General features: G+C 41.1%; 1 protein-coding gene across 1 annotated transcript in view; it reads right to left on the reverse strand.

The window, feature by feature from the left end:
* Nucleotides 1-23,421, reverse strand: part of PRKCH (protein kinase C eta) — a 219,105-nt gene that overhangs the window by 137,908 nt on the left and 57,776 nt on the right. The window contains exon 2 of the mRNA XM_087448406.1: nucleotides 17,792-17,855. Coding sequence (XP_087304532.1) covers nucleotides 17,792-17,855 — 64 coding nt within the window. The remainder of the gene's footprint in view (nucleotides 1-17,791; nucleotides 17,856-23,421) is intronic.

Genomic DNA, 23,421 nt, shown 5'->3' on the forward strand with positions numbered 1-23,421 from the left:
TCAGGTAACCTTCACAACAATCCTAGGGGTAGATACCCCCAGCCCTGTGTTTTACGCATGGGGCAACCACTGCTCAGGGTCCCACGGCTAGCAAGTACAGGAAGCAGAGCCAGGTCCGTCTGATCTAAAGCTGATGCCCTTCCACCCCCCACCCCCCCACAGCCCCAGCACCGTGAGAGATCCCCAACAGCAGTTCTCAGGGGATTTCGTCTGTAAGGTTGTGTAAAGGAAAGGATTAACACCAACTCCAGAAATTAACTTTTTTGGGCATTCAGGATGCTGGAGGCATCACTAAAAATGACCTATTATCTGAAAGCCTGACTTATTTCCTAGATTTAAAAACAAAAACAAAAACAAATGAACACAATGAAGAGAGATTTCTCTTCCTATCCTTCCCCTAAAAGCTCCCCAGAACAGTGAGGCTCTGCATGACCCAAAACCAGAAGTGGGAGTGCCACTCGCTCGGGGTGCTGAACGGTACAAGAGAGGACCCTCTATGGCATTCAGTGAAGGGAAAGTGTTTTCAGTTGACTCCAGCAAAGAAGTGATCCTTCCCCTTATAAGACAATTAAAAGTGCCCTCATGGCTACTGCACACTGCCAAGTAAGCACACTGAACAAATGCTCAGATTCAGGATTACAAACTGAGAGATGGAGGCACAGGGTGTGAAGTCAGAGGGGATGCAGACAACAGGGCATGCTGGGGAAAGCAGTGCCCTGGAGAACCCTGCCCTGTCTGAGGAGCTCAAGATGAAAAACTTCAAAAGCATTGTACTATGTCACATACAAAACAAAACCGGTCTGTGGGCCAATTTCAGCCCATGAGCAGTTCACAATCTCTGGTTAGAGAAGGAGGGGGCCAAACAGACACAGCCAGCATGCAGCCAATATTCTGCATATTAGCGAGAAGGCCCATAAACACTGGACTTAGAGTGATCTTCGAGCATTCACAGAGGCAAAGACCAAGAACATAGGAATTAGAGGTCTCCAATGAGGACATGCAACACCTGAAGCAGAGGCATGGACCAAGACGTGACAGTCACAGGTACAGCTGAGCAGGACTCGGAAGTGCTCCTTCTGCATCCTGGCTGAGTGTTCCCACAGGGAACTCACTGAGGGGGGAGCAGGAGATAATCAGAGGCCTACTGAATCATCACTTATTAATAAGTTTAAAAAATCAATGGTTCCCTCCCAGAATTAAGCTTCACTCTTTGTCAATGAATCCTTCCTCAAGTCTGCTGTTAGAAACAACCCCTCCAGGTATTGTTAGGCACTCCTTTGCCTGGGTGGATTCTAAGTAACCTTTAGATAAGATGGTGGTACTCAGATATGCAGTCCCTTCCACAGAACGCTATCTGAACACTATTGATTTATATGAGAGTTACTACACCTTTCCCAAGAAATAAGTTACTCATTTTACTGAGACATCTGAACTCATCATCTGAGTTTTCATTGCCAAAATCCCCATACTAGTGAGATTAATATAGGTAAACTAAATGCTCAAAGCATAAAAATAGTCACCAGGGAACAGACTGACCACTTTTAAATTAGTCCCTTCTCTGACATTCCTCCCTGCTTAAAACTACCCTACTATTCCTGCCCACCACGTGGATGGCTGCTGTTCTCACTTCCCTAGTATCAGACACATCCCACGATACAACTTACACAATAAAAACCAGGTGCAGAGTAAAAGTAAGATCTTGGAGCTGATGCAGTTCATGAAATTGACTGACAAGCCTCTCCAGTCACAGCAAAGCCCCTCACAAAGCAAATCCGGGTGTCAGGTCCATCACCAAAGAAGAAGAGATCAACACTGATGGAGCCATGCCCGGCCTCTGGAAAAATCGATGATGTCTTCAAATATTTTTCCAAATAACCCTCTTTATGACAGTGTTGAGAAAGTCAGCGTGAAGTGTAAGATGTTATCATGCCTTCAAATCAGTTAGGAAAGTACACACTGAGTTATTTGATCTGTTCTTGGTTCTAAGAATTAGCATACAGGTGCCACTGTAACCCAAACGCTGATAAATATGCGATGAAAGAAACTTACTCTCATCATTTTTAAAGACAGAGTACCAATCAAACCTTTTAAAATATATACCATAAAAAAATGTTGGCTCCCATTGAAACCGGAATCCCTTTAAATTGCCTTTCCCTGGTCCCGGTTACTCCAAGAGAAGAGAAACGCCTATAACTTGTCTCCAGCCCAGCAGCTGAAAAGCGGCACAGCCAACACGCCCATCCTGATTTCACCACTTTCACGCCTGGTTTGGGTCTCAGCCTTAGCACTGAGTGTCTGCAGACATCAGCGGGGCCCTTAGCCTCTGAGTCTCAATTTCTCTTCCTAAAAGTGCAAAAACTGTAACCTGACCTGTCTATGTCACAGCATTTTTAAAAGCTCTTAACAGAATGCATTTGGGGTTTTGTCAACTCTTAAGACTACACCAAAGTAATACACTCCGCTCTGTGGTTTCTTTTCCACATGTTTTTTTCAAATCTCTCAATCGCCAAACCTTTCCATTAATTAGATATGATTTAGGATACAACACGGGTGGTCCAAACTTGGCCAACCATTAGAACCAGCCAAGGTGCTTATTAGGAATCTGTTTCCCTGGCCTCTTCCTCAGAGATGCTGATTCAGTCTGGGGCTTGAGAGTCCGTATTTTTCAAAATTGTCAAGTGATTCCATTATTCTAGAACAGATCATCTCTTGCCATTTCATATGTTTTAAAGGCCCTGTTTTCAGTACTCGGTAAAGCGCAATCTAAGGACTCAGATAATGGAAGTACGCTCACTTACAGAAACAGGAAGAACCATCAAAATTCAATAAGACTTAACCTTCCAAAAGGTATATATACATACTAAGTCCCTACAATGTGCCCAGACTGAGCTTCAACCTGTTCACTTTGCCAGATGTTTAGTAGATGTCACTAACATTTATTAAAACTTTACAACAAATGATAGCTCCCACCACGTTCACGAATAGAAGACTAGCTCAACCTAATTTTTCTGACTGTGTTTCAGATGGGTGAGGTGCACAAATAAGAGTAATTTCTTAATAACCTGGAACTGGAATTGAATTATAGCTAATTATCTTTAGCAGTGCATGGACTTGTTATACATCTCCAGACAGTCATTTTGAACTTTTAACGCTTATTAAGCTGTGTAATGGATCCTAAGCTTAGCTTAGAATAATAAGAAACCATGATGGAATTCACAGAACTTGGGAAAGTCTTCATGATAAACTTAAAATAGTTTTTGCTTTAGCAACTTACATTAAATCATTGTAAATGGATGTAATATTGTGCTCGTCAGGCCCCTAGCTAAAGGGGAAAAGATAATGTTCAATCAGCTGGTAAGCCAGCATCAAATATAGGTGAATTTCACTTAAGTAATTAAGTTATGTTTCTGAAAAGGGAAGGGATGTTAACAGGGTGGTGACCTTGTGCCAACAACAACACTGGGCACCTCCCCTGGACATCAGGGCTCAGCTACATTCCTCTTGCTGCTGCAAACTCGCAGTCACCAGCCATGCTCCCCTTTTAGGGTCTTTGTACTTCCTGTTCCCTCTCCCCCTAGACAGCTCCATGGTCCACTCTCTCCCTCCCTTCAGATGTCTGGCTCAAATGTCACCTGATTTGAACAGAACAGCACACACACAACCCTCATCTCTGTCCCCTTCCTCTGTCTTATTTTTTTTCCCTAGCACTTACCGCTTAGCATATTATGTTAATTTGTCCAATTGTCTGTGCCTCCACCCACACACAAAATTTTGAGTTCTGTGAGAATAACCCAGTGTCGTCAGTAAGTACACGCATACACAGACACAAGCATACACACATCACATAATGTTATACATAAATACTCTCTGGTGTATATACAGTTCTCTTGATCCACTGGGCTCAAGTGGTGATAATTTGGAAGTACGGCTCAACCCAGTATATTCTGTAACCAAATATAAATACATAGAGGTAGCAACTGATTTTCTCCAAAACAACGTAAGAACTCAGTTGCTGCTTACAAAATCTAAGGCAATCTCTGACATACAGAACGAATGGGCCTGTAACCCCAGGCTGCTGTGCCCCCTCCCCCCACACACACTCTCTCTCTCTCTCTCTCTCTCTCTCTCTCAACCTTCTGCAGGAGATCATCAGCACTGACTTGAGACCCAGAACGGAAATCTCAGACACTAGGATGAAATCATGATGCTGAAGACAAGTTTCAGGGGAGAAGGGAAGAAACAGATCTTCCTACCTCTCTACCTGCCCACTGACACAGGCGTTACTGGGAAAAACCTAATAGGAGGGAAGCCAATATAACTGGCCTAAAAACAGAACCTCTGCTGCCCTGCTCATTTGCAACAAAAACAGCAGAGAGATCAGGGGTTGCTGGAAACGAGATTAAAGCATAATGAAAGTAGACCCTGGAGCAATTAATTTTTCTATCAAAAAATTAAATCATTTCTGTTTTACTCAAAAGTCAGTTCCACTGAGAGAATACCACATTAGTGTGATTTCAACTAAACAATAGGAAGTTTGAGAAAATTAAGGACCTAGTCAGACTCGGTGTTTTGCAAGAACCTTGATTTCAAAGGCACATGGAGTTGATGAGGCAGGGCCACATGAAGTGAATTTGTTGATGCTTCCGTCCATGGATCTTGGAGCTATTTGTGAGGTTCAGCTTTCAGCACTTTCAGCTCTGACCACTTGCCCAGAAGTACTGCGACCGCCGTGTGCCGTTCAAATCAAGCAAAGGTTTAGCGTAAAGCTACCCATAACAGGCATCTCTAAAGTTAGAAACCACCACAGGCTTCTGAGTCGTTCTGGTGTCACTTCCTGACCTTCCTACTTTTATGAGAAAGGGCTTGTAACAAAAACTGGCTGAAAAGGTACATTGCACAGTCAAAATAATTAGAAAAAAGATCACAGTTTCAAAAAATGACTGAATTATTCTGTCGCCTATGTCACCTAATTGTCACCTAACATCAGTCCCCAACATAACATGCACAAATATTTGTCAGTTCCTTCTGTCTGTGGTCACTAAAATTCAAAGTACTGGATTTCTGAAAGACAGAGAAAAAAATTCACCTACAAATTCTAAAAATACTATGTTCCTAGGACACTTTCATAGTCTTAAAAATTGAGGACTCAGAGTTTTGGTTTATGTGGGTTCTGTCTGTCGATAGTTGCTATATTTCAAATTAAAATTGAGACATTTAAAAATATTTACTCATTTAAAATAATAGCAAATCCATTGCATGTTAACAGAACATTTTTATGAAAGATAACTATATTTTCCAAAAAAAAATTAATGAGAAGAGTGGCCTTGTTTTACAATTTTGCAAATCTTTTTAATGTCTGACTAGAGGCCAGCTGGATTCTTATAACTGCTTCTGTATTCAGTCTGTTGCAATGTCGTTTTAGTTGCAGTATATGAATAAAATCCAGCCTCACACAGACAGTAGTTGAAAAAGAGAGTGCTCTCTCTTAATAGCTTTTTCAGACCATTGAGAAAACTCTTCTTTGATACCATATCAAAACTTGACAAGTGGTAGTTTCTTAAATGTTAGTAGCAATATGGAGTCTAAAACCAGAATCAATGAACTTTTCATACTCTGTTATATTAAGTCCATTAGTCTATCTTACTCTTTCAATGAATTCTTGACCCAGACAAGGTTTTGTAACATCTTGTATTGGTCATTTTGAAAATATAGGTTCACTGAGTTATGCAGAGCTTCTTCTAAACGTTGACATATTTTGCTACACAATATTAAAAATCACAATTGTTAATTAATATCAACAACAAACTCATGAGAAAACTCTTTTTTAAGTATTGGAAGCTGACAAGCTCATAACGGTAGATATAAATTTTCCAAAATTCTAATTATGGCTTGGAGGATCCAATTTTATCATTGGTATCAAATACTCACAGTCGTTTTCCTTGAAGTAACAGGCTCGCTTCATTCATTTTTAAGAAAATACCTGACAAATTCCCATGCTTCCATAACTATAGTTTGTCTGTCATTCTTTCAAGTAAAAATGGTATTCCATGAAAAAAGTGGCTACCTCAGCTAACAACTGAATCACACAAGTGCTTTTCTTTGAGACACGGTAGTATCTCAGTGTGTAGCAGAAGTGTTTTATGCATACTTCCCATTTGGTCACACAGAATATTATAAAGACATATAGTCAAAGGCTGAGCTTAACAACATGATAATGTTTACTGCTTCATCAAAGATATCCTTAAATGAAACTATTTTTTTCCTGCAATTGTGTGGCAATGAAGAATACACTGGCCACACTGACAGCTGTACAGTGTGGTGCCTTGATTCATTCTAAGTTGCCAGCAGTTTTACCCACCATTTCTTTTGCACTACTGGTGCAAATGTCAACATATTTAAAAAGGCAAATAACATCTTAGTGTTATAAGGAAAATAGTTTTGAACTATAGACCTCCTGAAAATGTCTCTGGAACCCCCAGAGGTCTGCAGGACCACATTTCGAGAACCAATTGAAAAATATGGAACAAAACCACCACTAAAGAGTTTTTTATCAATAGTCAATGAACATAAGAGAAGTAGTCAGGACGAAGCCAATGATGGTTTGGATACAATTCATTTATTTAATTTTTAATTTCTTCTGAGTCTTAGTTAAGGTCTGCATTAAGAGAACCCTACTGAGGATCTCAGTAAAACCTGAGCCAATCTCAAGTTCAATCTTCTCAGAGGAATCTGATCCACATCTGATCATGGATCTGAGAAGGTGGCACTTTTCCCAGGTGAATGTCAATCTTTAGATTTAAGGAGGAGGAACCCATGGGAAGCCTTGCAAAAAGACATCCTCCCAAAATATGACAAAACTTTGAGGAGGGTGGGATTATACCACCTTGAGGCCAGTTTTCTTCCAAGGCAGAGTAAAGAGAAAACACAAAAATGCCTCCCAGATAGCTGGATGGCTTAGAAATATCTTGGACCTCAACATCACAGTCTGAGCTTAGGTCTACGGTCTGGCACTTTCTATCCAGGAGACCACAGCACACCAGTGTCTCTGAGCCGAATTCTTCATTTGTATACCGAGCATCACATCATCCTCAGACGTTTGTTGTGGGGAGCAAATGAAATAATAAACGGGATGGCATGAATGTACAGAAGTCATCACTTACTAGGGTAAGAGGCCATCCTGCTACCAGAAAATAAAACAAGGGCTGCTGTTGCTACGTGCTCACTTACAGGCCTGGCACAGTATCTGGTCCTCATAAGACGGTCAATAAATGAGCTGGCTGTTATGGAGAAGAGGAGCGAGCAAACTGCGACATGGGACAACTAGTTCAATCCTTTAAAAATATCATTTCTTCTTTTTCCAGTTCCCCTTCTTTCCCATTCCCTCAATGCCTCTTTCTCTCTCTCCTACCCTGTCTCCAACCTGGCAATCATTTCTAATGGTAGCCTCAGGACCAGCGGAAAACTGAAGTGGTCACTCATTCCTCGGGCTGAATATACAAAGGAATAAAACTTTTAAAAAAAATAAGCTAAATATTTAATAATTAAATCAACAAGCTGTGACTGGGCTTGACACATGAGAAAGGAATACTGAAAATCAACTGCCATCGGAGACAACTTTTTTCCCTTTAACAATGACGTGCACAGTGAATGTTAGATAGCTGAGAAACTGTGGGTTGCAGCTTTCAAGCAGTAGCACGTTCCATCTGCCTTGCTGCATGTGGCCACAATGATTTAGCAGAGAACATAATTATTTGTAAACTAGTGGTTTGACACAGGAAATTTGAGCTAAAAACTGAGGCAAAGTTACAAAAAGAAAAAGATCAAAATCTTACTCTACACCATAATGCGCTGCCCTAGTAGAAAGAATAAGCAGACAGCAAAATTCAAATGCACATTCCCTAATCTCCCCGGGAGCAATGTGGCTCCATTCCAAGTAATGTACATAGGAAGAGTCTGAAGGAAGGGAGCAATTCAAAGTGTCAGCAAAGTTTTCAAGACAAGCTTCAAATCCACAAATGACAGGTGCTTTATCAGGCTGTATTTCCATTTGTTTTTTAAGAAGTTATTTTTCCTCCCAAAACTGGTACAGAATACTCTCAAGTTTACTTTGGGAACTCTGGGGAAAAAATATGTGCACATAGAATTTTTGTCTTACTATCTTCATAAAGATACTTCTACCACTAATTCTTTTGCTTTGCTGTATTCTTTTAGGAAACTATCTTACAATTAAACTTTGCAAGTACAAAATGTTACATAATTGTTAGTAGGAGATGATTTTCCTGTCATTCGTCATAAGTGAGAACTTCAGGATGGAATGAAGGGAATTATCTTACTCATCTCTTCCTACCTGCGGTTTTTGACTCACAGCTTAGTATTCAGAATTTTTAAAAATCTTTCTGAAGTGCTTCGATCACTTAAAAATTTTAACTCCCCTCTTTACAATACATAAAAATTAGGAATTAAGGATGAACTATATACAGGCAAAAAACCACCAGCTTTAATTTACAAATGAGGACAGGTAACACACGTTCAAAGTTAAAGCATCGTTTTGATGTCACAGAGGCAACCCAGATTCTGGCTTTTGTCTAGGAAATAGATACCTTTTAAATGTGTTATTTTATTTTAATTTTTAGCTTCTTATTAAAGACAATTTCAAACACATGCAGAAGTAGACAGAATAGTGTAATAAAACCACAAGCAACCACCACCCAGCTTCAAGGATCAACTCATGGCTTATCTGGTTTCATCTGAAACCCATCCCTTCCTCCCACCTCTGGATTATTCTGAAGTAAATCTGAAATATCATATCATTTCATCAGTAAATATTTCAAAATGTATCTCTAATGGATGCTTTTTTTGCTTTAAGCAACCACAATACCACAATCACACGTAAATAGCATGAATCATTCCTTCATAATATCATGTGTCCACTTACTGTTCCCATTTCCTCAGTTGTCTCCTGGGAGTTATTGTTTTATAATTTGTGTTTGAATTGGGATAAAATATACTCCATATCTTGAAACTGGTTAATATGTCTCTCTTTTGTTATTTTGATTTTCCCGTCTCTTTTTTCTTCCAATTTTTGGAAGAAACCAAGTCTCTTGTCCTGTAAAATTTTCCCACAGTCTGGATTTTGCTGATTACATCCCGTGGTGTCATTTAAAATGTTCCCCCGTCCCCTGTATTTCCTCTAAACTGGTAGTTAGATCTGGAAGCCTGACCAGACTTGGGCTCGATTTTTGGCACGACTACATCACAGATGGTGTGGTGTGCTTCCAGTAGGAGGCATATAACGTCAGGTTTTCTCTCTGTGGGCCAATCATTCAAGTTTGAGGTACCCTGAGTCCAGGCAAACTTCACTTATGCAAAACTACATTCTCTTCAAATCTTAAAATCTTACAACATATTGCTTAACAGCATAACAACACAGCAATATCTTTTTTGATTTGTTCTTACATGAGGGGACCTCACTACTTTAACTTATTTTCTTTCTGTTGTTTCTCTTCCAACTATAGCAGTTATGAATTTAGTTTGATGCATTTTCATCAGTTTCCTTTATTTCAACCTTTTTTACACCACTCCACTCTTCCGGGTAAAAACTAGTCCAACAGAGTGACAATCATAAACAGGGCCAGATTCTGACATGCTAAGAGCACCTAGAGGTTTGCATTAAAATCCAGGTGTTTCATCGCTATAATAAATTTCAGCTGGATTAGGTTGCAGAGCCAGTTGTTAACTCCAGAAAGGTTTAACAGAATGAACTAAAGGGTGACATGAGACAGCTTTTTCAAAATAATAAATCATTTCCACTGTGTCTACTTCAGCAGTGGTGCTTCGGGGAATTCTGCGTCTGATCAAGAGTGACAACACCTTTCTTACGATGAACAACAGTGAGGGGTTTCTGATCTGGCTGTCAACGTTCTGCCTTCAGCTCTGTGAGAGACTTCCACAGAAAGTTTTTCTTGTTCCACCTTAGTTCAGTGAAGGGCTCTCACTGTAGGTTTTTGAGCAGGTTCATCTGTCCTTTTTACCCAAGCATTAAGCATAAACCTGCACACAGCACACCGTATCATCAAATTTTGAAGCTACTATAGTTAACACCAATTCAAACATTACTTTTCAAAGCCTTTATGCTCTATTCTTTCTTCAAACTTCATTATCAAACATTTTGATGCCAATTTGTAAGATGTTATACCATGTGGTGAAACAGTCCCTGGCATACTGTAAGCACTCAAATATTATTGAATAAGTAATGAATATATTAACAAAATGGGTGTTCATTAAGCAAACTATCAACATAATTTGGTTGATCTTGACAAATTATAATCTATGAGCCAGAGTCCTTAAATGCTAGTGTTCCACAGAGTTCTGCTATTGGTCAGCCTTGGTTTTCTCTCTAAATCTCACTGGGGCCCTTCATCCATGCACCTGTCTCCCACTGACACCTAGAGCTGTATCTCAGGCCCAGATCTCTTGCCAAACTCCAGACTCTTATTTCCACTTCCTCCGAGACATCTCCGTTTGGGTTTCCCACAAGCACCTCAAAACCCGCTTGTTCAAAGCTGAATTCATCATCTTCCATCCCTACATTGCTACCCTGATCAATGACTCCGTATCATCTGAGACCTGTCCTTCATTCCTAACATCCAATGAATTGCCAATTCCTGTTGGTTTCACCACCTACACATGTCTCATAGCTCTCTCCCCCTCTCCATCAGTCCCCACAGATTCCAACTTAACTCAGGCTCTAAGAATCTCTCCCTTAGACAACTTTAATAGCCTCTTGATGACTCTCCACACCTTTATCTCCTCTTATGCTCTAACACTCCGCTATCCCCCAGCCCCTTGAGAGATCTTGTTTACCTCCACGTAAAACCCTTCACTGGCACCCCTTCACTTCTACTAGCCTAGAAGTGGTGTGACCATGCAATTTATCATCTAACCCACAGCTTGCCGCTGTTAATAGTTATACTGGTGCAGTAGACACACTGAGACTGTCCCCGGCAAACCTTCACATAAGACCTTCCCAAGTCTCTGGCCACATCTCCTATCACACTCCCCGACCTTCAGCACGTCCCCATTACTTTCAGTTTCTGGAACCTGCCACTGCTGTCTCACCTAACTCTAACCCTAACTGTCTTCCCCTCTTGAACTTACTTCCCCTCCTGGCACGTTTCTATTTATTATTCAAACTTGCTTAAACATCACCTCCCCTGTGCAGCTTTCTCTAAAAACCTGCTGGTTTATCTGATTACATATTCCCATGGGCCAACACCATGCCTTGGGCTTATTCCTGAGGGGGGACCTGGGCCCCTGCACTGTGCACATGGGTGCATCTGCCTCCCTCCCACGAGCTCCCTTAGGCAAGTGTCTATGTCTTGTCATCTATATCTCCCTGGCATCTATGACAAGATCACAGGTCTGCACCCAGCAGGTATTTCTCATGTCATTTCTCAGTCCTGTCTTACACTTAATAAAAACTTCTTGCCTTAGCTGCTAATTCAGCATAATTAATGAAAGATAAGAAAATGAGACAGGATGAACTAAGGAGTAGTCAGTAGCTCCTCACACCGGTCCTGTATAACACAGACCACAGCCCAATGCAAGCAATTTTTTTAAAGGAATGCTTTGGGTTTGTAGAATCTGAGCTAACAGCAGAACTCCTACAGGAGGCCAGGAAAGGAAAACAGGCATGCAATAAGCCAACACTACACTAGTAATTGTCCACTAAATTCTTGTGGCTTCTAGTGTAAAATAAAGTCAGTGCAAAAATAATACAAGCCTGCTGAGTGTACAAGGGGTCCCAGGCAGGGGTGGAGGGAATAACGAGAATCTTGCTGTTGTGACAATAGGAACATGGAGATAAGAACTCCACTAGGGTAACTTCATACAGCACTCTACTGTTTGCAAAGCATCTCCCTATGCATTGTATCATCTGACCTTCAAAACGATCCTGAGAGAGAGATTAGATGTACCCTGAGGCTCAACCACCATTTCTGGAGCTTTGACAATCCCTCCAGGATCCCAGGCCAATGCCCCTCTCGCAGTCTGAGGCACACCAGGCAGGCCTGACCTCATACTGCTTCCTTATGTGAAGCCCTTCAGCACCCAAGATGGCAACTAGAGCTCCAAATGTTCTATCAGCCAAGCTGTCACTTTACGGTCAGGGATAACCCAGGGTGGCTGACAGGAGCGAAGCCAAGGCAGGGACATGCTCACAGTGCAGGCCCAGGCTGCTGCCCCAGCTGCAGCAGGAGCGTCAGGGGGTGGGGGCGGGGGCTCCATTCCTTCCTCCTGTAACACACACAGAGGCAGCCATCACGTCCTCTGCATTTGACAAGGGAGCTGCGCTCTAAGTCAGCAGTAATGTGTCAGCTCAAGCCGAGCCTCAGCCAAGGAGCCAAACTGACAAGACAATGCTCCCACAGAGAGAGATAACAGATCTGAGGTTCTAAAATACATCCCACACATAGATGCCACGGCTCCTGAAATTTCAATACTAGAAGTCTATTTCTCATGGATAAAACAGCTCTTTCAGCATCTTTTAAAATATGCAAACACACCTAAGAGGGGTAGAGTATTAAGATATGAATCACTATCACTTTAGTGTGAATTAGTCCATGAATTCACTATCTTCATCAGCAACTGTTCCTGGAAAGAGGAGATCACTGGGCATCTTACTGGATTAAGAGACAGAGGCAGAGCGCAGGAAGGACTAACTTAAAGGGGAGGTGGAATTAGCAAAGATGAACTTGGCCTACCTCACAAATTTACCCAGGGTCAACTCTGAAAGGAATACAATTGCAATGACCTGGTAAAAACTCACCCCAATAACATTTGACATTCCTTTCTTCTTATCACTAAATCTAATAAATAAACACAATGAGAACATCCAGCGGTATTCCAGTGCTAGAGTTCTGATGTTTCTAGTGTACAATTAAGGAAGCCAGAACCTCAGTAAAATTATTAAATTTCATAAATTTATTTTATTTAATAGAATTTAGTCTCAGGGGCTGGCCTGGTGGTATAGCGGTTAAGTTCGTGTGCTCCACTTCGGCGGCCCGGGGTTCTCAGGTTCGGATCCCAGGAGCGGACTGATGCACCACTTATCAAGCCATGCTGTAGCAGCGTCCCATATAAAGTAGAGGAAGATGGGCATGGATGTTAGCCCAGGGCCAATCTTCCTCAGCAAAAAGAGGAGGATTGCGAACAGGTGTTAGCTCAGAGCCAATCTTCCTCAAAAAAAAAAAAAAATTTAGTCCCAAAGAGCTGGCACGACTCTAAAGAGAAGAAGTCATGTAATAACTACAGCACAATCAGACCTGGTCTAACATGCATGGCCTCACTCCGCTGGTCCCTCGTAACTTAATGCAGAAAAGTAGTTCAGCACAGCACATTCAGAATCTCACCCACTCCTCACTCCTGCCTCTTGTCTCACTGCTTGCTTTGTCGATACCATAGTTGTACCCGTGTTCCATGTGCTGTGAGAATGTTCTATCAACAGTGTTCTCTAAGACTACATTACATTTTATTCAATCGACCTATAAGCAGACTCATTTTTCTCACAAATCCTGAATGTCCAGGATACCAAGCAAAGCAAAAAGACCTATGAGCAGGCAGAAGACCCCACACTGTAACTGGACAGTTTTTTCATGTTCAAGTATCCCAGGTTTCTGTTAATTTCATTATCGGAGCATAAAGATAAGATGCAACAATTGAGACAACAGATTGAAAAATGTTAACATTAAAACAATTTGCCTCCATGAATAAGAATGGTTGGCTGGGAGGAGAGAAAACCATTTCTCGGAGAAGATGTCACCAATTTGCAAAACGTCAACATCAAACAGACAAACCATTAAGTCTCATGTTTAAAAATCTTCACAAGAATTTAGTAATGGTGGAGTAGCTTGTAATGGACTAACCCTTCCACCAAAAACAATTAAAATCTCTAGAAAATACATTTTAAAACAAATAGTTGAAAACATTGGAGAGAAATCAAACAAAGGCAGAAATTAGAAGGAATTTGACACCTGTAAGAAGGAAAGTGAATTGGGCGAGATCCACATTTACAGGCTGTTTCCCAAGATTATTCCCCAGTCTGCACAGGGTTGGGTGACTAGAACTCAAACAGCAAGCTACCATTTCATTGGCTTGAAGAAGAAATGAACTACCAGATGACTGGAAACTGAACAGAGAAATCCTAGAAAGGATGAGGCCACAGAGAGAAGAACCCCCAAATATGTAAACTCCTCAATCCCTGGTCCTCCTAAACTGACCATGTGTGAGGGAGACTATTAGAGTCCAGAAAATGAGCTTGAACTCTGAAAGGATGAGTGGAGATGTGAGCTGTTTCTCACTGTAGCAGAGAGGGTAAAGGGCCCCCACAACCGTAAAGGACTTAACACATCTTGGGCTTTCCATCGAAATGCCAGATTGGCTATGCCTTATGAGTAAAGACTATGCCCTAGGACTATGGAATTTGCCCTAAAACTAAGGGGAAAGAAGTAAAAATATACTACTCTAAAAAGCCTTCACAATTTTAAGGGGATCAGCCAATAATTTCATTGCCTGCTAGAAAATAAAGGAGAATAATCATATGATCATCTCAATACAAAAAGCATTTGCCAAAATTCAAGTTACTTTTGGTTAAAAAAGAAACTATCAGGGCCGGCCCTGTGGCTTAGCGGTTAGGTGCGCGCGCTCCGCTGCTGGCGGCCCGGGTTCGGTCCCGGGCGTGCACCGACGCACCGCTTCTCCGGCCATGCTGAGGCCGCGTCCCACATACAGCAACTAGAAGGATGTGCAGCTATGACGTGCAACTATCTACTGGGGCTTTGGGGGAATAAATAAATAAATAAAATTATTAAAAAAAAAAAAAGAAACTATCAGAAAACTAGGACTAGAAAGGAACTTCCTCAATTGTGACAAAGGGCATCTACAAAATGCATTCAGCAACATCATACTTAATGGGGAAAGACTAAATCCCTTCCTCCTAAGATTGGTTATGAGGCAGGAAGGTCTGTCCTAGAGGCCTCCAGGCACAATAAGGCACAAAAAGGAAATAAGCACCATAAATATTAGAAAAGAAAAAGAAAACTGTCTTTATTCATAGACAACATGATTGTTTACATAGAAAATCCTAAGGTATCTACAAAAAAATAAACCTACCAGAACTTATAAATGAATTTATTAAGGTCACAGGATACAAAGTCAATGTACAAAAAACAATTTCATTTCTATATACTGGTAACAAATAATTTCCAAATAAAATTTTTAAAATATCATTTATAACAGCATCAAAAGGTTTAAAATACTTAGGAATACATTTTTAAAAAATATGTACAAGACCTCTATATTGAAAATTACATAGTATTGCTAATATTGCTAATATTGATGATGACTGATGAGACACATCAAAGACCATCAGTAAATGGACAGATATACCCAGTTTATGGATTTGAAGATGCTCACAATTGTTAAGATAACAGTTCTCCTCAAGTTGACCTATATGTTCAACACAATTTCAACTCAAACTCTAGTAGGCTTTTGTGTGGAAACTGATAGGTTGACTCTAGAACTGACATCAAAATTAAAATACTGAGAATAACTAAAATAAAACTTTAAACAAACAAAAAAAAGGAGAAAGTTGGAAGGCTCACAGTACTTAACCTTAAGACTTAGTACAAAGCAGCAGTAATGAAGACGGTGTGGTATTGGCATAAAGACAGACAAACAGATCAACAGAACAGAAGAGACAATCCACAGACAGACCCACATATATAGTCAATTGACTTTTGACAAAGGTTCCAAGGTGATCCAATGGGAAAAAGAAAGTCCTTTCAATAAATGGTGCTAGAACAACTAGATTACTGTGTAGATCAAAGAAATCTCAACCCCTCCATCACATCAAACATGAATATTAATTTAAGAAAGAGCATAGAACTAAACATAAAAGCTAAAACTATAAGTTTCTAAAAGAAGACAGGAAAATATCTTTGTGACTCTATAATAGACAGATTTCTTAGAGAGGACACAAAATATGTAAACTATGAAAGAAGAGATTGATAAGTTAGACCTCATAGAAATTAAAAACTTCTGCTTAAAGACACCATCAAGAAAATAAAAGCAAGCCACAGATTGGAGAAAGTATTCATAATACATATTTCTCACAAAGGATTCATATCTAGAAAACATAAAGAATTCCTAGAAATCAATAATAAAAAGACAAACCCAATTTCAGAAAACAGGGTAAAAGACTTGAACTGGCACTTGGCAAAAATAGATAAATAAATAAATGACCAATAGCAATGAAAAAATATTCAACATCAGGGAAATCCAAATTAAAACCACGAGATATCATTTTATACCCACTAGAATGTCTAAAATTAAAGAGAATGACCACAGCAAGTGTTGGTGAGGACATGGAGTAACTGGAACTCTCACACATTGCTGGTGGGAGTATAATAATACAACCACTTTGGAAAACCATTTGAGAGTTTCTTATAAAGTTAAACATATACCTACTCTATTACCCAGCAATTCCACTTCTGGGTGTTTACCCAGGAAAAATGAAAGTATACGTCCACAAAAGTTTATGTACAAGAATGTTTATAGAAGCATTCATAACACCTAAAAAAAAGGGAAAACTCCAAATGTCCATCAAGAGGAGAATGGGTAAACAAATTGTGCTACATTTATATAATGGAATACTCAGCAATAAAAAGGAATAAGACACTGATACACACGAGGCCATGAAGGAATCTCACAGAAATTATGCTGAGCAAAAGAAACCAGACACAAGGAGAATGTACTATATAATTCCATTTATCTGAACTTCCAGAATAGGTAAAACTAATCTATGGTGAAAACACAAAACAAAATATTACATTTATTGCCTCTGGCCCAGGGAATTCACTGGGAAAGGATGCAGGGGAACTGTGAGAGTGATGGAAACGTTCTACGTCTTGGATTGGGCGCTGGGTACAGGGTTGTATGCATTTGTCGAACTCAAATTCTTCACTTCTGATCTGTTCATTTCACTGTATATAAATTTTACCTCAAATTAAAAAAAAATCAGGGAGTAGGGGTGGGGGTGGTACCAGAGGAGAGGAACAGAATCCCTTAAAGAACAGAAGGAGATTAAGATTATAAGGAAGAGAACATGATCCTTTTATTTTTAGCACATTTAAGGGAAAACTAAAAGGCTGGCCCCAGAACAAAAATCTAAAGTACAGTTCAATAGGCACGAACCAAAAGAGGCAAGAACCAATTCAGCTAAGATGACGATGAATAAAAACAAAAACTCAGAGAGTATGTTAAACAAAACACGAGATTGCCAGATTTAGCAAATCTATTTAATCTGGCAACCCAAACCAACAGACCGTTAGGCGACAAAAACCAGCCAGCCTAACTTAAAACAGTGAATTTTTTAAAGTATGTTTCACAAAATGCTCTTTTTATAATTTCCACGATAGAAATTCCCGGGCCGGCCCCGTGGCTTAGCCGTTGGGTGCGCGCACTCCGCTGCTGGCAGCCCGGGTTCGGATCCCGGACGCACACTGACACACTGCTTCTCCGGCCATGCTGGGGCCGCGTCCCACATACAGCAACTAGAGGATGTGCAGCTATGACATACAACTATCTACTGGGGCTTTGGGGGGAAAATAAATAAATAAATAAATAAACAAACAAATAAATAAATAAATAAATAAATAAATAAATAAAAGAAATTCCCACTGAGGATGAACTAAGATTTCACATATACCAGAAACCACCCAAAACTCATTCTTACCTTCAGTGAAACTCCCTGTTAGGGTTATTACCACAAATACTTTCCCTTCTGGCTCCAGATCCACCTAGAAAGAGAAAAAAAAAGTTATATTCTAATTTTACAGTACTTTTTGTGGGCATCAAATAATTCTTTACAGAGAGGCCAAAATGTGCAAATCACAGCCACAATCAGATCTAAGTCTCATTAAATGGCAGAGGGGCAAGAATCAAGGGAAAGTACAAGAAACTGTAAAGGTTGAAAACACAATTCTAAAAGAAACAGTTCTTCCAATGTTTCCCTTCTCTTGAATTTTATCCTCTTCCATTTTGGCTCTTCATGATATCGAGAAGCACATCATGACTTGGGCATTGTTTTGGAGACATCCCTATCTTATGCACATCATTTATAAGAGCAGCATTTTATTAAACCACATGTTAAGTGTATGAAATAGAGAAATAACGGTAACATACAAGGTAATGAACAAATGTGGTGTGGTCAGCTGCAGACCTTTAGTTTCCAGGAAGTAAAATCTATGAAGGGGAGTGCTGTCTCTGCCTACAGCATCTTCACCCACGTGTAGGTGCTCTTCAGGAAGCACTAGGGCAGGCAGTCCGGGAGCTTTGCATTCACTACCCTCACTGCTCACAGGAGTATCAACGTTCCTTAACTTTCTTCTCTATGAGCTGAGATGTCAAGATGTACATTCTGCCAACGAGGGAGCTTGAAACCTTCTTACTAGGTCCCATCCTCTGCACACATTCTAGTTTCCCAGCGCCTTCACATAGCATCCTGGGGCACGCCCTCCACATCTGCTCTGATCACACCAGCCCAGGTAGGCAGGCTCTGCCCTCTTCATGCTGGTGCTAACCTTGAACTACCCATAAACATCTCTAAGCCTTGGATTGTGACGTTCTTTTGGACCCAAATACATGAATTTACAATTGTAAATAAAATCTTTTCAGGTTCAGCCCACTTCTGCCTTTAGCCTTTCATCTAAGAGAGAGAGGTCCAAAGAAGCCGAGTATAGAGGCGGATGATCATTCCTGGTGGAATATTAAATTTAACTAAGCTGCTAATTGCATGGTATGGTAGACAGGGCCCGGAACTAGACCAAGACATGGACTCCAGCCTGACTGCCACAGTTGGCTTTGGACTCTGGGTAAAGTCCTTAACCAACCCAAGCATCACCATTGTCATCTGAAAGTCCACGATGTCATTATTCAGCATTTCTGACATGGCTTCCATCAGATGATCTCAAAGAGCCTTAGCAGTACTGTTTACTGTTTTTATTGTGCGTAAAGGTGACAAAAATTGAAAAAAAAATTGCACTGACCTTACCCTAGCTCACCACCACATATTTTTTATACCACACCTTGATTATATACTTCTCAAAATAAAAGATGCCTGTTTTGTACTGACTCAGCAAGCTTTATCTATCTAGCAGCCTATTCTTATAAACCTTCGCTTTCTCTGCATAAAATCTGCCATCAACGTGGTTACCACACTGTAGATCACCTCAGCATTCGAATCAGATACTTGCATCACGACTACTGCTAACTTAACCATATCCCCTTAACTATCTTAAAACCACGTGTGCACCTTTATAGAACAGTTCTGAAAATAGAGCTCTCTGGAGAGATGACTAAACAGGATGTCAGTCTCTAATTGTCTCCATTCTCTGCCTTGACTTGTTTCAAGTCAAAAATATGTTATTTTTAAAAACCACTCCCTCGTCTTCACTATAAAGGCCTGGCAGAAAGCACACACATGCACACACATTCGACCTCACAACATAAACCGCTGCTGGCACAGGAGCTGCTGCCAGCCTCCGGACAGACAGACTGCTGGGGCCGCCGCCCCCGATCTTCCAGCCCACGGCCAGCATGTAAACTCCCTCCAACACTGCCCCGAGGGCTGCAGAGAAGGCCACTCCTCCCCGACCCACCAGTCAGGAGCTGCTCTGACAGGTGCAGGAGATTCCACCACTGGGAATCAGGAGCCCTCACAAGTAGGATGGGTTTGCTGCCACATTTTTGACCAGTGCCACCGTTGCGGTGGAAAAGCCAGACTCAAACGTCATCTTCAAGCCTAGTCCATCGAAGACCTCTGACCTTAAAATAGGGTTTTACGAACTGCAGGTCGAGGCTCATTAGTGGGACATGAAAACAATGGAGAGAGTTGCACAAAACAGGGATTTTTAAGTAGAATAAAATGGAACAGAAAATGTGAACATGCCAAGTAGTAAGGAAAACTATGTCACGAAACTTCCGTTTGCAGTTTTGTATGCATGTATCAGGGTATACCAGGTTTTAGCGTAAAAATGTATTCCCTACTGTGTCACAGAGAAACAGTTGGAAAAATGTGGCCTTAGAGGTTATCTGCTCCATCTACACAGTGCTGATGGGCTGCTGTCATCTATTTATAGTGGCTGCTTAGATAGCTCCAGTGACAGCCAACTCACTACCTCCACAGCTGGCCTCTTTCATTCCTGTACCCACAGATCTTTCTCTAACAGCAGAAATGCAGCAGCCAACAGCTTCCATTCACTGACCCTCGTTCTGTACCCTATAGCTGTAGTGGATATTTTCTCTCTAGGTAGAATATCATTCTAGCTTCTGAGATCAGCATTTCAGATTTATTTGAGAACTACTCCTCCCTCACATATAGTACAAATGGTTCAGCTGGGATTCTACCCCTAGCTCCAGAGTGGACACAGGAGCCAGGCCTGGCCAATCAGAGCACTGATTTCTCCAGCCTGGATGACTAGTGCAGAGCTGACACATACTCCTATATCTGGCCATCTGAGTAACTGCTATTCCCTACCCTCAGTAACTGGTTCAGGGTCAGACACAAAATCCAATAGGTCCAATTAGGAATCCCCTACAAAGAAGAGACAAGAACTCACTTCTGCTGAACTTCAATCTGGAAGGACGTAAATTTGGGTGTGCCCAGCACCCTTTAAGTTACCACATTGGGCTGGAGAATGAAGTCAGCAAAGAAAGGAGAGCTGAGACACTGAGAGAGACGAGGTCTTGATATCATTTAAATGACTTGCTTGATTCTTCTGGACTTTTCATTGATTTGAGCCCATAAATTCCTTTTGCTTTAGCCAGCTTGAGTAGGGTTTTCTATCACTTGCACCCAAAAGACTTATCTAAATTGGCAGCCGAAGAGAATAAGTCAAATATTTAAAGACAATTATCATCTCCCCTCTACACCTTCTAACATCCATCCCCTACAATCTGCCTCCTTGCAGCACCGAAACAGCTTCTGCAACCCTTACATGTCCCACTGTGTCAAATCCAAAGATATGTCTGTCTTCAACTTGGTTACTCTCTCTGTAGCAACTGATGCTCTTGGCAGCTTCCTTCTTCAGGAATCTCTCTTATTCCTTCATTCCAAGGCACCTCTCTTCCTTGGTCCTCCTCTCGCTCTTCTCTAACTTTCTCTCTCAGGCTCCTCTCCAGCATCTCTCTCTCTGATTGCCTTTAAATCTTGCTGCTCCTATGTCCTCTCTTCCTTCCAATGGAAGATTCAGACTCATGATTTCAAAAAGTACCTGAGATTCTTTGGGGCAGGAGTAGGAGAAAGAACCAGACATATTGAACCTCCAAGGGAGTGTAGTCAGACTCATTTCATAAGTCTTAAGCACAGACCTCACTCCCAAACCTATATATGTACCTTTTCTGGAAGTCTCCATCTCAGTGTCCCACTGAGACAAGTTCTTTAATTCAACATATCAACATGTTCAGAGTTCAAATTCTTATCCTATACCCCCTAATAGACACCACTGACTCTACCATTTACCCAGCAGCCTAGGCTCCTCACCACATACATATAATTCTACTAGAATCCATCAAGGCCACTTTCTGAGCCTCTCTTAAACCTGCCCCTTCTTCTCCACTCCTCCCACCATCCCTCATCTGGCCTCTTGCAACGGCCTTCTAGCTGGCTTCTGTTTCCAGACTGGCTGTCCTCCCACCACCCACAACTGCTGCCAGTGACACGTTTCAAAAATGAAAATCTGACCATGTGACTTCCTAACTGAAATCCTTCAGCCTTTCTTCTCCCCTCCATGATACGCTCCAAACGCAGTCTGGGACATAGCCCTGCATGCTGTGTCCCCACCACCCCAAACACATACAACCTGTATCTCAGCCTCTTTTAGTTACTTGTAGACTCTCCAGGGAGGCATGTTACCTCATTTAATCTGAGATACCAATAAAATGTGTTATGGGCCAGGCAGCATACTGGAGAATGTAATCAAAATTGTGAAAAAGACGCATTAGCTGCCTGAAGCTTACTGCCTAGTGATTTGGGGCACGTGGTCTTTCTGGCTGGAAAATCCTTTCCTCTCTTTTTTATCTGTCAAACTCCTATTTGTCCATCAAGACTAAACTCAAAATCCACCTTTACAGGAGACCTTCCTAGACCTCTTTTAGTCGCCCAGTCGGGCGACTCCACCCATTATGGAGATCACTGCTGGAACCCACATCATGTTGTAGTCATTATGCCCTGTTCCTTAGGACCCCGCCTTGCACCTAAGAGGACTGAAATGGTTTGGTGAATGAATGAGTAAATAAATTAACAAATATGGATATCCCAGCTTCATATAGCACATGGTTCTCTCCTCCACCATTCTGACCAGTTTCCTTTAGATATGCCCCAATTTCTCCATACCCCCATTAAAGGGTGAACATCAGCCTGCAGGTATAACCTGACCTTAACAAGGGAAAGCAAGATTGTCACCAACCGTGATCTCAACAGTGACAGCCCTTTACTGATGCAGTAAAGACTGCATGAGCACTTTGAGAAGCCCCAGTGACCAAGCTTGAGTTTGTCATCAACTAAAATCTTTGCATCTTTTCTATGTGCTTTAAGGCTCTGTTTCCCACATTCCATGCAGTGGTGAGGCCCCAAATCCTAAGAGTTTCGTATTTTTTCTATAGAATTTCAGCTTGTTGTTCCAGGCCCCAAGGCTCGCTGGATCCCAAATCCAGTCGGTTCATTCACTTTCCTTTTCAGCTTTATGGCCTTCCCAATCAGGGCCTAGGTTAGATATGTCATCATCCAAGGCACAGAATGTCCAACAGAACAGGGCTGAGGCCAGGGTGCTGGGGAGGTCCCACATAGGGATGGACACATTTAGCACTCTTTCTGTAACAATCATTCAGGGAGAAATGAAGATACTAGGCCCTCTTTTCTACAGAGCACGTCTACTGGTAAGCAGGGCAACTCCTGGGCCCTTGTCGAAACCCAGAAAGCAATGGCCTTTAAAAAATAACATTCTGATGCACAAATAGATAAATCCACAAAAACTCAGCATCAACAAATGGTGCTGTAACCACTGGATATCCATACGCAAAATAGTGAACTGCAACTCATATATGTAACTTATACAAAAATTACCTCAAAATGGATCACAGACCTAAATATAAAACCTAAAACTCTAACACTTCCAGAAAAATACATAAGAGAAAATCTTTGGGACCTTGGGTTAAGCAAATATTTCTTAGACATGAAACCAAAAGCATGATCCATAAAAGAACAAAATGATAAATTGGACTTCATCAAAATTAAAATTTCTGCTCTTTGCAAGACATCATCAAGAGAATGAAAAAACAAGACACAGATTAGGAGAAAATATCTGT

This window comes from Ceratotherium simum, chromosome 24, assembly GCF_057802395.1.
Source record: "Ceratotherium simum simum isolate JZ-2026a chromosome 24, ASM5780239v1, whole genome shotgun sequence".
Classification (NCBI taxonomy): domain Eukaryota; kingdom Metazoa; phylum Chordata; class Mammalia; order Perissodactyla; family Rhinocerotidae; genus Ceratotherium; species Ceratotherium simum.